This window comes from Triturus cristatus, chromosome 11, assembly GCF_964204655.1.
Source record: "Triturus cristatus chromosome 11, aTriCri1.1, whole genome shotgun sequence".
Classification (NCBI taxonomy): Eukaryota; Metazoa; Chordata; class Amphibia; order Caudata; family Salamandridae; genus Triturus; species Triturus cristatus.
In genome coordinates, this window is record NC_140594.1 from 808,884,951 (window position 1) to 808,901,387 (window position 16,437).

At 40.8% G+C, this 16,437-nt stretch overlaps 1 protein-coding gene across 4 annotated transcripts in view; it reads left to right on the forward strand.

Annotated features, from left to right (window-relative positions):
- The window catches only part of PIK3CB (phosphatidylinositol-4,5-bisphosphate 3-kinase catalytic subunit beta), a 965,971-nt gene that overhangs the window by 339,003 nt on the left and 610,531 nt on the right, over window positions 1-16,437 (forward strand). For all 4 annotated transcript variants that reach the window (XM_085634521.1, XM_085634524.1, XM_085634523.1 and 1 more), the window contains one exon: window positions 13,661-13,847. In XM_085634521.1, coding sequence (XP_085490647.1) covers window positions 13,695-13,847 — 153 coding nt within the window. In that variant the 5' untranslated portion in view covers window positions 13,661-13,694. The remainder of the gene's footprint in view (window positions 1-13,660; window positions 13,848-16,437) is intronic.

The following is a 16,437-nucleotide window of genomic DNA, read 5'->3' on the forward strand; positions in this document are numbered from 1 at the left end:
CGTATGACACCTTACTCGACATGTTTTGATAAAGCCAAACCAAAGATAGCATTTAACCGCGAGGTTCATAATGCACTTAAGAGTATATGGTATGACGATATCTGGAAACAGTAGAAGGAAGTTGTTCCGACCACTGCAGACAGGCTCAGCTCATGCCAGAGCACCATCTCACATGGAACCAAGCACTCTGCCTTCAGGATTGTTAAGGCCTGCCATAGGAGTGACTCATAGGTTACCAGGTGTCCCATTTAAGGTTAGGTATAGGTATACTACACCTAAGTAAGAGGTGATTACACCAACTTACCCCAGCTGAGTGATCAGCCAGTTGTGTCAGATTGTTAGGCCAAGCCTGGGGTGGCATAATACATGCTGCAGCCCCTGGCAGGCCTTGGGTACACCAATGCCCTGGGTACCTAGTGTACACTGGTACAGGGGCTGACAGGGTGATCCACTTCCAATTGGTTATGCACCTAGGGTGCATAGTTTTAATTTAGTAGAGAGAACAGCAGGCTGGGGGTCTGATTGGCAGGCCCACAGCCTCAATATGTCAAAAACCAGTGAAGCAAAAAGCAAAAATTTGGGGTGACCATAGGATAGCAGACCCTACTCTCCTACATATATATATATATATATATATATATATATGTGTCCATAAGGACTCCCCACGAAACCCCGGGAAGTCATAGGCGGCACACTCAAGCTGGCGAATACTTTCCTTTATTAAAGCAGCGGCTCGAGTCATCGTGGATTTCCACGTTAGGGCCTGTCCGGACCAGTATAATTGGGGTTTGTTGATAGGACAAGCTGGCTCCCCTTTTGATTGTGGACTTGCAGCAAACAAATCATGGCAAAATACACCATTGAAAGGTTTGATTGTTGTCTCTTGACTACCATGACCAGGATGCATGGCGTGGATTGGACAATTCATTTGCATATTATAAATTGTATCACCTGTGGGATATCATGGTGGTCGACAGTAATGCCGTTCCCGTGAACAAGACTACCCGTCGAAACGCTTTGGGGAGGCAACTGATGCTTTGTGTTGCTGCTTTAATAAAGGAAAGTATTCGCCAGCTTGAGTGTGCCGCCTCTGACTTCGCGGGGTTTCGTGGGGAGTCCTTATGGACATATATATATATATATATATATATATATATATATATATATATATATATATATATATATATATATATATATGAGCAAGGGCAACCGCCCGAAACGCGTCAGATTTTGTGCATTTTCGATTAAATAAATAACATCTTGCCTTATTCCTGGGATTCGTGGTGTCTCTGTTCGCCAAGTTGGAGGTGCAGCGTCATCGAGGTTGTTGAATATATATATATATATAATCCACGAGTGCCTCGGTAATCCCACCTCCTCCAAACCGAAGGGCGCGTCGGCGTTCCGGACCTCCGAGACTCGGTCCCCATATGCACCAAATCCTACGAAAGGAGAGTCGACGCCGTGTCGTTCAGCTAATTTTCTTTATTGTCAGCTGATAATGTTAGACGCGTTTCGCCTGTCCTGCAGGCTTGCTCACTAACATTGCAATAAAGTTTTACCTTCAATTTAACTGAAAAATATGCCGTGTCACGTGAAAACTACAAAGTAATGGAGGGTGAAAACAGACTCGTAGTTTGTATAGCATTGAAGGCATTGATTACAAATTATTCAAATTATATATCATTTCATTCCCAATAATTTATCACAAGGTGTGCCGTTGCTTTCATACATATAAATACTTGCACGTGCAATTTATACGACTGTATTTGGATTTTGTCCATGTATTACTGTGCTTGTTTTACGTTGAATTACAGGCTGGGTGGTCCCAAATCCATTAAGTCATAAATAAACAAACCAAGCTAAATGTCGTAAAACTCAAATTAGAATTACTATAGCTGGTCTTCTCTCTTTGCGCATATTATTGCCTTTCTGCCTCGTTGGTCCAGCCCCAGTGGGCTTTGATCGCCTAACACCAGAATAATTGATAATCACTTCAAACAGTCAAGTGACCTATTATGACTAATACCCAATCTTGAAGTAACAAAACGCGCAGATAGTCAAATGCACATGGATTCAGCCCCAGTGGGCTATCATACAATAAAAGAAGGGACAGTTGCTATAACAGCTACCCCTAATGCCTTTTGGTTGATCATTCTTACCCTCCCATTACTGGTGTGCACATAATAAAATCAAAACAGTTAAAAATAGGAACTCGAGGAAAATTACAGATACGTATGGAGATCCTCCTCCATATTTAACCCCATCGGGGCCTTAGTGTTCAATTTGATAATGTAGCTGGATTCCAGCTTGCGAAGTGTTTTTTGGCGATCACCTCCCCTCCTATTTATTGGAACAGCATCGATAACAAAATATGACAACCCTTTGACATCACTGTTGTGGCAACTTGCAAAATGTCGAGCGACTGGATAGGATTTGTCTGCATTTTTGATAGCTCGTAGATGCTGCAACACTCGCTTGTGGACCTGAAGAATTGTACTGCCTACGTACTTCAGCCCACAGGGACACTGAAGCACGTAGACAGCAAAATCCGTTTTGCAGGAAAATTGACCTTTGATTTGCTGTTCTTTCTTGGTGAACCCAGGAATGTAGCTAGAGGTATTCTTACCAAAGGTACACGCCTTGCACTTAGTGCACTTCAAAAACCCATCTTTTTTCTTTAGCCATGATGTCCCTGAGTTAGCCTGAGTTTTATTAGTTAACATGTTGCTAACTAAAGCTTGCTTAAGAGATCTAGCTCTTGTAAAGGTAATGAGGGGCCTCCGTGGTAATAATTTCTTTAGAATTGGATCATTATAAATGATATGCCAATGTTTCTGCAGGATTTGTCTCAGCTCTTTTTGTTGGTTGTTAAATGTCATAATCATCCTACATTGTGAATTATCACTATTCTTGCTCGTGTTTTTATTTTTATTTTTGTTGTTGTTCTTACTGGGGTTAAAGAGTATTTCTTCCCTAGTTTTTAGAGTGGCCTTCCTCATTGCTTCTTGAATGCACTCTTGAGAGTATCCTCTCACGGAAAATCTTCTCTCGAGGCATTCCAATTCCGCATCTAAGTCTTGCTTAGTACTGCAATTTCTCATTGCTCTCAGACATTCCCCATAGGGGATGCTCCTGACTAAATTGGCTGGATGGAAACTTGAAGCATGGAGTAACGTGTTTCCATCTGTGGGTTTGCGAAACAGCTTGGTATGCAGCTGCCCTTGATGAATGTAGACTGTCAGATCTAAAAAGTTCACTTCTGAACTACTTATAGTGCTAGTAAACTTCAAATTCAATTGATTGATTTGAAGCTTGTTGACAAAGTCTTGAGCACTATTAACATCTCCTTTCCAAATAATAAAAAGGTCGTCGATAAATCGACTCCACAAAATTATATTTTCTTGTTGTTCTTGGTAAAACATGGATTGGATTACCTGCTCCTCCCACCAGCCCATATGCAAATTAGCATAGCTGGGGGCGAAGCAGGTACCCATTGCTGTCCCACATAGTTGATGATAAAGAACATCATTGAAAAGGAAGAAATTGTTCTCTAAACAACTAGTAATCATGTCTAACAACATCTGGGTATGCTGCCAAAACTTAACTGGTCTGCCCCCCAGAAAGAATTTGACAGCATTCAGCCCATCCGAATGGCGTATACTTGTGTACAAAGTCGTGACGTCTATGGTCATCAGAAGATAATCTGAGTCCCAAGGTACATCATATATTCTTCGTAAGAAATCTCCTGTATCCTGGATAAAGGAAGGAAGCTCACTGACTAGAGGACATAAAAACGAGTCAACAAACTTTGATGTGTGCTCAAATGCACTGTTGATGGCCGAGATGATTGGGCGGCCCGGGGGATTTTTTATGTCCTTATGTACTTTAGGGATTAGGTAAAATACCGGGGTGGTTGGATTGGCAATTACTAAATAAGAGTATTCATCTTGGCTGATTAAACCCATTCTTCGCCACTCTAGTAATTGCACATTATACTGCTCAAAACTCTTTGTCATTACCTCTCGTGGAACTTTAGCATAATTATCTTTGTTCCCTAGTTGTTTGTGGGCTTCATTGAGGTATTGCTGTTTCCCCCACAGGACTATGTTGCCCCCCTTATCGGCATTTCGTACAATACAATTATCGTTGTTAGACAATTTCTCAATCAATCTGTAGTAATCTCTTGTTTGTTTCGTGCATGGCTTTTTCTTTGCATTTATTGATCTACATAGTTCTTTAACTTCATTTACAACCAAGTCATTGAAGACATCAACAGAGTCTCTTGCTGTCATTGGCGTGAATTTAGAAGGTAGCTTGAATTTAGTCAATTCACTGGTGTTGATGTTAATTGCTTCAGTGACTGCCAAATCGGTGACTAGCATAGACGTATCCGGTGAAGTTACAGAATTTTCACCCAAGTCATTTTCTTTTTGCAATTGTTGTAAGTCAATCATTAGATTGAAGTCACTTACAGAGAAAGTCTCTTCTCCATCATCAGCAGTGTTTGTTGTAGATTTATCCTTAGCTTTGGGAATGACTGCAAAAAACTTTTTTAGTTTCAATGACCTTATGAATTTGAATACGTCTACTCTCGTGGTGGTATAGTCCATATCAATAGGTGGACAATAGGAAAGACCCAAACGTAGAATCCTTTCTTCTTCTTGTGAGAGACTCACGTTGGTTAAATTGACTATTGTCACATTCTCTTCTTCATTCACTTGTTGTCTTTGGATTTGGGTTTCTCTCTTGTGCCTGCATAATTTGGCGCCTTTGCGCCTCTTCTTCCTCTGCCTCTTGCCCTTTGGGGTCTGGAGTTTGATAGGGGTCTTGGACGTAGATTGAATCGTCTCTCTTCCCTTAAAAAATCAAATTCATCAATTACTGTTGGGACTGATGTTGCTCTTAAATTATGCACACCCTCCTCAAGGTCGGTGTCAATTTCAGAACTTGGTATACTGCTGAGATCTGATTGATGAGCCTGTGCTTCTTGGCTATTCACATTCATCTTTTGTCTCCTCATATTCTCAAACTTTTTCGCAAAAGTGTAAATCTGTCCCCGGTCATAATCGATTTTATCTCTTAAAAATTTCTGTGCCTTTCTCTCTTTAATTGTTGTTTCCAATTTGCTCAGACGGTGAATATATATATTCACTGAAAAAACCATAGGTTTCACACATGTTATAGTTAGCGGAAATTTTACTGATAAAAAACCAATGAAATTCCCCCGTTATAGTTAGTGCAGGCAACTATAACTCACGCGACCGCAATCCTCTGCTGATGCTAATACTGTATTTAGACACTTATTTGCCCATGTCTTCTTCCATACATTTTTAGCTATACATATATTACAAATATTTTTTTTTCATAAAGACACATATGTCATCAGCAGAAGATTGCGGTCGCGTGAGTTATAGTTGCCTGCACTAACTATAACGGGGGAATTTCATTGGTTTTTTATCAGTAAAATTTCCGCTAACTATAACATGTGTGAAACCTATGGTTTTTTCAGTGAATTTGCAAGGTTTTTTAAATGCTAATTCCTAACTATAACGTGTGTGAAACCTATGGTTTTTTCAGTGAATTTGTACGGTTTTTTAAATGCTAAGTTACTTTACGCCATTCGTGGCGTGCGCGCCCACTTAACGCAGTTCGTTCCGTGCGCGCACGGTGCGCTTCGCGCACCGTGCGCGCACTTTACGCAGTTAGTGCCGTGCACGCACGGTGGGCACGAGGTGCGATGACAAAGCAAGAAAGCACGTCAACAAATCTGTACTTACTTGTAGGTACCACTAAAAAATCATTTCATAAACACAACGGCTCTTTTTAGAGCCCCCTAATATCTAAACACTTAAATCTGATTTTCATTTTTTTATTTTTTTTTTCTACCGTACGCTTACCGTAAGCGTACCCCGTGATTTTTTTTAAAATCAATAAATGTTTTCTTTGTACTTTACAGTCCTTCTTTGACCCCCTCACAAATGTAAGGGGGTCTGTAACTCTCCTCATTGCCCCCTTTCCTTGTTTTCACTCTTTTTTTTCAGAGTGAAATACACAAAATGGCGGCCGCCGCTTCCTGGTTTCGGCCGATTCGAATGTTTACTAAGATCTAAGAGCCAATCAGAATCGCGCTCGCGCACGCCACCGTACGCTTACCGTAAGCGTACGGTAAGCGTACCGTAAGCGGGCTCAGATATATATATTGATTTAAAGGCTATTTTCTCAGAATCTACTGAACAGATTTACACCAAACCTACAAAAGGCACTTCCTTGACCTAGGGACTACCTCTCTGCCAAATTTTGAGTAATTCTGTTCAGCCGTTCGGGCTGTAGCTCGTTCTAAAGGTCCTATGGAAAAATGCATGGGAAAAACGCGTTTTGGGACCCCCCTTTTATCTCAGCCCCCGCTTGACGGATCCCCCCGAGACTTTCAGGGTAGGAGCGGAGCATAGCGCCCCACCTATTTTGAGAAATTCGCGAGGATTCGTCGACCGGCGCCAAAGTTATTCAAAATAGAATGTTGAGGTTTTCCTATGGAAACGTGGTCCTAACTATAACTACCTACTGGCGACCGCCAGTAGGTAATATATATATATATATATATATATATATATATATATATATATATATATATATATATATAATATTTCCTACTGGCGGTCGCCAGTAGGTAGTTATAGTTAGGACCGTGTTTCCATAGGAAATCTCAAAATTCTATTTTGAATAACTTTGGCGCCGGTTGACGAATCCTCGTGAAATTTTCAAAACTAATGGGGCGCTCCGCTCAGCTCCTACCCTGAATATATATATATATATATATGTCAGGGGGACAAAGGTGGCAACATTGTTCTGTGGCTGCTTCACATGTATATGTAAGAGGCGTTGGGTCAGTTGGGAGAATGAAATCTGAGCCTAACTATAACATCCCTCTAAAGTGGCACCCCCTTGAATGTAATAAATTGCCTCTGTGAGGTGTCTGTTCCCAGAGCTGCCGAAGGTGTGTGCGGGCCGTCTAACTTAACTACACTTGGCCTGGGGAGATGGCGGTCCCCAGAGTGCGTGCAGGCCCAGCCTGCCTGCACACATATCGGAAGGTGTCCGGGGGGGGGGGGGCTGTCAGTCCCCTGGGCTTATGATGAGCTATAGCCTGTGCGCCCCCCTCCTTAAGTGCTCATGCCCCCCAGAACCTGGCCACCCAGGAGCCTATTAATAAAGAAGCGCAGGAGCCTGTGCTGCTGTCTTTTTTCTTTTTTCGGCGTGAGTCGCGGCTACCGCTGAAACAATTCTTTTTTTTTTTTTTTTTGTTTTTTATTAAAAAAAAACTTTTACCCTGGCAGGGTCTCTCTACACCCTGCCACCTTCCTTGCCCCAAATGAGGCCTTGGAAGTCATGGTATTCTTACCCTGCCCCCTTCTCTTTTTTTTTCTTTTCATGTTTTTTGTTGGGACTCAGCTGAAGCAGAGTCCCAAGCTGGCTGCCAACACTTCCTGGTTTGAAGTGTTGGCAGTCAGATCTGAGCACAGGTACTGTTGGATACTGGAGGATCCACGTTCCTAGGTATACAAATTTGAATTTATTTTAATAACTCTGCAACTACTGAATGGATTTACACCAAACCAAAACAAGCATTGGCATAGCCAATAGGTCTCGCCTTTGGGTCCTTATAAGTGTTTAGCCATGCAACAGTTGCATAACTAAATACTTATAAGGTCCCAAAAGCAAGACCTATTGGCTATGCCAAGCGGCCGCGAAAGTGAAAGTAAGCTCGGTCAAGCACGGCGCGCGTGCCCGCGCACATGCACTGTAGCTCTAGGGTGGCCTGGTAGCACTTTTTGGAGACCTCACAAAATGTCTCACCAGACCAGCGCATGCGCTGGGTCAGGCGAGACCTAAAAAGGCCCTTCCCTTGACCAATATCTACCTTTCTGCCAAATTTGGTGTAATTAAGTTTGGGCTGTAGCTGTGTCTAAAGTCCCTATGGGAATTAACATGGCAGACCCCCTCCCCCCTTTTTTTCTCTGGCCCCACTCTACGGATCACCACAAAACTTTCCAGAAAGATGGAGTGAGTGTTCAGCTAGTTTTGAAAATTTCGCAGGGATTCGTCAAACCGTGGCAAAGTTATTGGAAAAACAATTAATGACTCTGTCTTAACTATCCCTACTGGATGGAGATATATATCTCCACCATCCCACTCCAATGAAGAAGAAGGCACGTACTCGAGGAAGTCAGGTATGGCTTTCTTTAATGTCTCTGGTCTCGCTCGATCCCCTGGCAAGAGACGCGTTTCGCCTTCACAGAAGGGTTTCTCAATCTAAATGGTGCCAAACACATTTGAATATAAATAGCCCTTCCCCCCCCAAGGCAATGGTAAACATAAAAGAAATACTGATGTTTAAAGCAAGCATTGTTAAAAGCTTTCAGCGATGTAAATATACACATTTCGAGCATCCTATCGAGGAATGCGACTGGTGAAATACCACAATGAGATTATGAAAAAATAAAACGCAAAGTGCGGTAAATGGTAACAAATTGTAGCTTAATGTACCACCAGATTGTGTAATTCCTGAAATACATACTGCATGCCAGCCTAATGGGTGAACAGTTGACCTATTTTAAGAATGGCGCCAACCTCTCTGAAAAATAAGCCCTTCATACAACAAATAATAAAATACAAATGTGAAAGTCATGCTGCAATTGTCCCAGACACTTTAGAGCCGAGACCTCTTCTAGCCCGCAGTATTAGTTCTGTTATTAATAGGTCCCTTGGCTCTTTGACCTGTGCGCTGGAAATGCGGAAATAATAGTGCTGTGTGCCCGGATGCGATCGCTTCGATATCTCCGTTTCAACACAAACGGCCTTGAAATTGAGGCGAATGTCTTTAATCTGCTGAGCCAGTTAACACGTGTGTACAGTCACAGCTTAAATGCCCGCCTCCCGGTGTACACTGTTATCCCCGAAAGGACTACCTCTCCCATAATGCCGTTTGGCAGTTTGGTAAAAAGTCACATATATCAGGGCATCCTTCCAAACATCCGCAAACAGCCTTCACCATAACGAAATCAGGACACTTCAGTATATTTAAATAGCAGCAGGCAAAGTCATGTATATGAGAATTGTCTCGCTGTTGGTGGGAACTAGCAGCACTAAATAAATGTTTGAAAAATGGGCATAAACACGGGGCCGAAGGAGATCCGAGAATAAAAAAATACTGATGCCGAACACTCCTCACCGCTTTTGCGTAGGCTTCCGCAGTGCCCAGTCACCAGAGGATGCCAGTACTCCAAGTAGGGCTTTTCTAGACTGGGGAAACCTACCCCATGCTGGCAGTTGGCAAAACCGCCCGCTTCGGGATCCTCATCTCTCAACTGCTGTCATCCCCAATTCTCCTGCTGGCACGCACTCTGGGGGCTCTACCTTTAGCATTCCCAGGCTGCTCCCAAACAAGATGTGCTCAAGATGTAGAGCCAAAAGCCGACTGGTGTTAAGTGGACAGCGTTGAACCGCAGCCGCTATAATTTGATGAATCCACCATACCACTCCAATGAAGAAGGCACGTACTCGAGGAAGTCAGGTATGGCTTTCTTTAATGTCTCGGATCTCGCTCGACCCCCTGGCAAGAGAGACGCGTTTCGCCTTCACAGAAGGCTTTCTCAATCTAAATGGCGCCAAACACATTTGAATATAAATAGCCCTTCCCGCCTTAAGGAAATGGTAAACATAAAAGAAATACTGATATGTTTAAAGCATGCATTGTTAAAAGCTTTCAGCGATGTAAATATACACATTTCAAGCATCCTAGCGAGGAATGAGACTATTGAAATACCACAATGAGATTATGAAAAAATACGCAAAGTGTGGCAAATGGTAACAAATTGTAGCATAATGTACCACCAGATTGTGTAATTCCTGAAATAAACATACTGCATGCCAGCCTAATGGGTGAACAGCTAACTTATTTTAAGAATGGCGCCAACCTCTCTGAAAAATAATATATATATATCTCCAGAAATAAATTCACAGATTCTTGGTGAAAGAACGAACCACTCCGGCATGCGGTTAGTAATTTCGTTTCACTCGGGCAGGATAACGCGTTTCGACCACAATGGTCTTGATCACATCCAACATTTACAAATTCCTAACTGTTTTAAACAAATATCGCGTCATACAATGGCGCTCACGTGACTATAAACATAAAAACACTGAGTCACGGTTAACATAACCTTTTTAGAATGCATTCAATCATAAGGTACATAAGTATACAAAACACAAAATATATTACTCAGGAATGACAGACTTCTATTCAAGTGGTATTTACAATTATCAAGTTCATATGTGTTTATTCGATCACATAAGGATGTGGTTTTGCAATCTGATCTACATTTTTTTCGTTGTTTCAATACAACTTTGAGATCATGCATACAAATGCTAAATTGATAAAAGCATAACAGTAACTTCCATATTGCTTCTCTTATTGTAGATCGATCAAATACTATTCTTTTATTACAATTTCGGAACGTCCAATTAATAAGATTATGCGCAATAAAGTGTATTTTATTTACAAGGTAGTCACACACATTGCTGTATCTTCAACAGTTCATCATTGTTTATAGATGGTATAGTACCCTATAATCCAAAAACATCAATATGTTTTTAGTCCACATACTGGGTCTTGTACCCAAGGTTATTCGAAGTTTATTCACTATATTGAGCTTATACCCCTTATTTCGAGAAGCTGCCGCTGATTCCTATCCTGAGTTGTTATTTCATGTGTCTAACTATTCCCAATTCTAATCTGTGCTCAGAAAACCAAAAGGAAAGAGGGCAGAGGCCACCTCCTTTTCCGTGCTTGTAACTTTACTGCAAGTGACTAGTCTATCAGCCATGTCTGTTCCATAATCTCGATATATCTGTTAAAATAAGAACAGTAGGTTAGAGCTTGAATATGTGAACATGGTGGTGAAAAGGTGAACACAATTAAAATACAATTTTAGATTTCATTCTATATTTAACCTCTTCCTGAGATTAACTAGACGTGTCTGTTATGAGACTAACGCTCTAAAATTCATGAAAAATCATAAATTAAAAATAATTTGTTGCAAGGAACTCATGTTCTGGAACTAGATTTTCAAGAATTAGGCAGTATTATAAATGTACATGTAATTCTTCATCGTTATTCATGCCAACTGGAAACACACAACCTGTTTTCAAAATCAACTTCAACTCCAATCTGTGTAAGGCCAAAATGTGGTTCCCCCTTCTAGGGCTTTTGGGTACAGAGTGTAAACCAGAATATTTGGCAGTTGTCCATTCTCCTTGATGCACCTCTTGAAAGTGTCTGGCTGTACTGTAGGTAAAGTCCCTATTTATTATTACCCTCCAATGCTCAAATATTCTGTTTTAGTAGTATTAAAGACTTTTTCAGTTGCCTCGAAGGAGTAGCTGGGCTGACTCTTGGATATGCTTTCATGGTAATAAAGCATACTGACGATGGCGAAAAAGGGTGGTTGTTCAGGGTCTTAGAGTGTAAGGTGTGGTTGTGGCAGATTTTACTTGTTTTGAACAGGTTGTTGTAGGCTGAGGGAACAATTGAACAAGTAAAGATTGAGCAACTTTGTTTGTTTTCCAAATAAACCCTGAGCTATCAACTGGGTGTATAAGGAAGCTGGACGTGGAGGAGCTAAGCTATCTGTTTGAATCAGTGACTAGGGGAATTTATTTGTATTTGGGTCGCAGGTTTGAACATTAAGCATTATTTTAACCACTTAGTATCAAATGACTGATAGGTAGTGATCTGAGCTTGGAGCAAGCCTTTCAGTAAAGAGGACTATAATTTGAGTGTCGGCCATAAAGAGGTGTTGAGAGAGGCAGAATAAGGAGTTGGTCACGACGAAGTTTTCTAGAGAGTGGAGCATGGCAGTATGAAGGTAAAGCCTTGGCTGACCCTAAGTGGTAATGAGAGGGGTATGGCATGGTAGGCTCTCTCAACTATTTGAATGCCACTATGAAGGGAATGCTCTGTGCACTTTAGTGCTTATAACAAGTGGCCCTTATAATTCCAGTATGTGTAGTAACTGCAGATGCCGCAGGGGAAAACTGCATGACATTAATAGGGACATGTGGATTTTGGTATGGTAATCAACGTACATCGGCATGTTATGCCCCATTGTTGAGAAACTCATAATTGGGTGCTATTTATTGAACCCAATGAATACTGACTCAGTAATGTCATTGACTGCAATAAACATCCGTTCCAACACTGTGCCACTTGGAATGAAAGCCTTTGTTGTGAAAATTGTTCTTGTTCGGTTAATTCATAGTATATGTTACTCTGACAAAGTAAACTGTATTTGGACCTTGTGCTTCAATAGCTAGATCTGTCAGGAGATATCTGTTTAGTAGAAGTCCTGCCCAAACACCTCTCCACTTGGTTTTGTTACTAGTCTTATGACCAGGTGTTAGAGATTGTTTACGGAAACTCGTATTGTTTGGTATTTATGCTCCAATTGTGAGTTTCCACAGTGTTGTGGAAGACTACTGCTGGGTGAAAAGCAACCGTGGATACTAAATGTGCCAGTTCCCATTTGTGCACACATCCGAGTTCCTTTATGTCCTCCTCCCCTTGACACCCAACCCCCACACCCTTCTTGTATCCTTCCATAGGCACTGTGGTCAGTGAGTGTCCTTTGGGAGGAGGTAAGTTCCTGTAGTGAAACCCCATTACAGATCGGGGCGCCAAGAAGCAAGAAACTGTGGCGGGGCCATTTATAGTTACTTTAGGGCACACATATAGTTACTTGACATCACTGTATCTGGTGAATTCAGTTATTTTGTTGATTTTAAACGTTCTATTTTAACTGTATTTTTCACCTAACTTTAACGTGCCTTTAACCATTGCTTTGTTTTCCAATGAATATATATGTGTGTGTGTGTGTATATGTATGTATGTATGTGTATGTATGTATATATATGTATATATTTGCATATGTATGTATGTATATATGCATGTGTGTGTGTGTATATATATATATATATGTGTGTGTGTGTGTGTGTGTGTATATATATATATATATGTGTGTGTGTGTGTATATATATATAATTAGTGTCCCCACACATCAAAGTGAGCAGGACTGTATTTGTGTGCAGAAGTTATTCGCATTGTAGATTTTCTTTGAAGTGCTTTGAGGAAACATTTTAGCTTAATTTTGAATGTCGCTTTCAACGAGATCTGGATAAATTGTGAACCAATTTTGAGTATTAATAATTGTATTTTTAAACTCTATGCACCATAGGTCCATATTCAAATGAATGTTCCAAAATGGTCAGTAATTAATAAAAGCGGTTTGCATTTGTGAATATAAAAGCAGTGTTTCTTTACACTGACCCAGGTGCATGCTTTTGTGTCGAAACGTGTGCGTGTATGGTGGTTATGTGTTAATAAGATGCTTTATATTTCACAAAACGTGATGCTATAGTCCATCTTTTCAATTTGATCTTAAGATTGTGACATTTACATCTAAATGGATAATTTACAAAAGTTCATTTTTGTATTATTTATAAACACAAAGATGAGTTTTCAGTTTGATAGCAGACACATTGCTTATCTGCATTTTTCATTACTAACAAAGGACTAAGTAAGTTTACTTGTTCTTATTTTTAGGGTCATGCGGTTATCTTAGTGTTCATGTTGCAAAATGCCTCCGGCTGTGACAGATGCCCTCGACATCTGGGCCGTAGATTCCCCCCTAGCAGCCAATACCACGATCAAGGTGGACTGCATGCTGCCAACTGGAATATATATCCAGTTAGATGTCCCTCGGGAGTCTACAATTTCTTACATTAAAAAGGTGAGTTGACTAATTTTCTTGTCACTTAAATCAAGCTTATTTTTTAACCTAGTGTTATGTGATTGTTGTGTAGCTCTGTAATCCAGGGGTGAGATGATCACAATGTTATTATGGCTCAAGGTGTACAAGATGAGACTCTGCCAAATGACGTGTTGGACCAAAGTGCCTAGTCACAGCACATGTGGAAAAGACCCACCTTACAAAGTAGAAATGTCAAGATTCTCAGAGATGATCATTTGTTTTCTAATAATGAACTATGGTCTATTTCAAGGTAGAAGTGCACTACATTACCTTTGGTCTCCTTCCAGGAGTTTGGTTGTGTACTTTGATTGCAACCTAACCTTTAAGGTATATAGAATCATGCTTCTTGTTTCTAATTTAACCTGATTCTACACTTGTGGTCATGTAAAAAACAAACCACCAACATTTCTGTAATATCAGTGGCATTTCCGTCCTATTGGTTGGCCAGGTAACTTCAGCAACCTCCACCCAGCCACATTTTGGCATTTCTATGGTGCAGCCAACTTTCAGTTCACAACTAAGTGCATAAATAATAGGACACACATGAGCTTTCCTTCTTCCTATGAGAAAGTGATTCCACCTCATGCCTCTTGAGAAAATGCGTTTTGGAACATATCAGGGTAGTTCAAACTAAGGAAACAAAATATGCAGTGGCCAAACATCAATTGAATTATCATAAATTAGTGGAGAAGACTAGTATTTTAAGGAATTTACATGGTAGCTGAGCATGACAGGTGGAGACAGAACATTGAAATTGAGATAAATGGAATCACTATACATCATTCAATTAATAGCCAAGCATCCAACAGGATTGAATAATGATGAGGAGTTAAATGTACATTTAAAAAAATAATGGGAATAATTGAGGCAAGTATCTTTACAATCAAAAGAGACACAATGATGTATCAAGCCCATCATCCTGGGAATGAATAAAAATATGGAGCACCAGGACATTGTATATTCACTTATAATGTGAGACAGTACAGCCTGAAACTTGGCCACTGAGGCCTAGATTGTTTTTGGACATAGGACATTTAAATTTGGACACATTGGTTGAATGAATATACATAATGCTGACATTGCTATAAATTTATTTTGTATTATGCTAATGTTCAAGCAGTTCACAGCCTACACAATGTCATTAAATTTGACTTGCATATTCTTATACCAACCGAAAATTTGCTTTCTAATTTGTACTTTAATTTTTGAAACTACATTACCCATAATGCCACACAATGGGCAACATGGGTTAAATGATATTTAAAAACGCAATAGGACTCCCTACCATGAACAAGACCATCGGGTCTAAATGAGTAGGTGCTGCTGTGTGGTTATCAATAAATATAATCAACCTACTCCCCTGGAGTGCGGCGAGAGAGAGATTTTCTTTTTCCTCTCCACGTTGGTAGCTCACTAAGAAACGCACTCGAGCCTTCACGGGGTTACAAGCCTTTATTAAGGGAGATGGCCCGCAGCATGCACGAACTTCCTCTATGACCCATGAAGAAGAGGAAACTCGAAACACTTTGGAACTGGGGGAAGCTCCATTACTTATCTACTTGTGTAACACGTCCATACCTGATTGCAAATAAAGGCTGGTACCCCCGTGAAGGCTCCAGTGCGTTTCTTAGTGAGCTACCAATGTGGAGAAAATATCGAGGCAGATGCTCATCCGCCAGAAACTGCACCATCCCAGGACTAGAAGGGAGCCACAGGCACAAATACCTCGTTCCAATTGTGGGGCTGACATGCAGGATTGAGGACGTGTCATCAAGCAGGGGTCCACTCAGGACTTAAATTGCAGGAATCAGTGGGCTTGAACTCTTTGCGGACATTTCGGTACTTCAACTCCCATAAGCCCCAGCAATGCCTTCTCGAGGGAGGGACTTTGTGATTATTAAGGGAGTTGGCCCACAGCATGCACGAACTTCCTCTATGACCCATGAAAAAGAGGAAACTGGGGGAAGCTGCATTACTTACCTGCTTGTGTAACACGTCCATACCTGATTGCAAATAGAGGCTGGTAACCCTGTGAAGGCTTGAGTGCGTTTGTTAGTGAGCTACCAATGTGGAGAAATATATTTATAGAATGTGTGTGTGTGTGTGTGTATGTGTGTGTATGTATGTATATATGTATGTATGTATATATATATATTTATTATGAGTGTGTGTGTGTATAAACCAAATAATGATGCTGCAATCCTGAGGTGTTGATTTCTCAATCAATTTGAATATTAATTTAATTAGCATCAACATTGCATCAAATGCCACCAACATGTTTTAACCATTGCGGTCTTGATCACGGTAGCGGAGTCTGTTTTCATATGTGCTGTTGTGCCTTTCGTACTCTGATGGCCATTCTGGTACTTGTGGTCTCATTGCTGTTACAGCTTCAAATAGTTGCTGGGTTTACAGAGTTGTTTCTGTATTATAAGGAATTGAAACATCTGTTACTGTGCAAATGTTTTTCCTGTGTGGAGTGCATACATTAGTCATTTTAGCCCAGTGCTGATGAGTGAATTTACTGCGCTGCACCTCTCAGTTTAGTCTTGTGTGAATTCACAGTGGA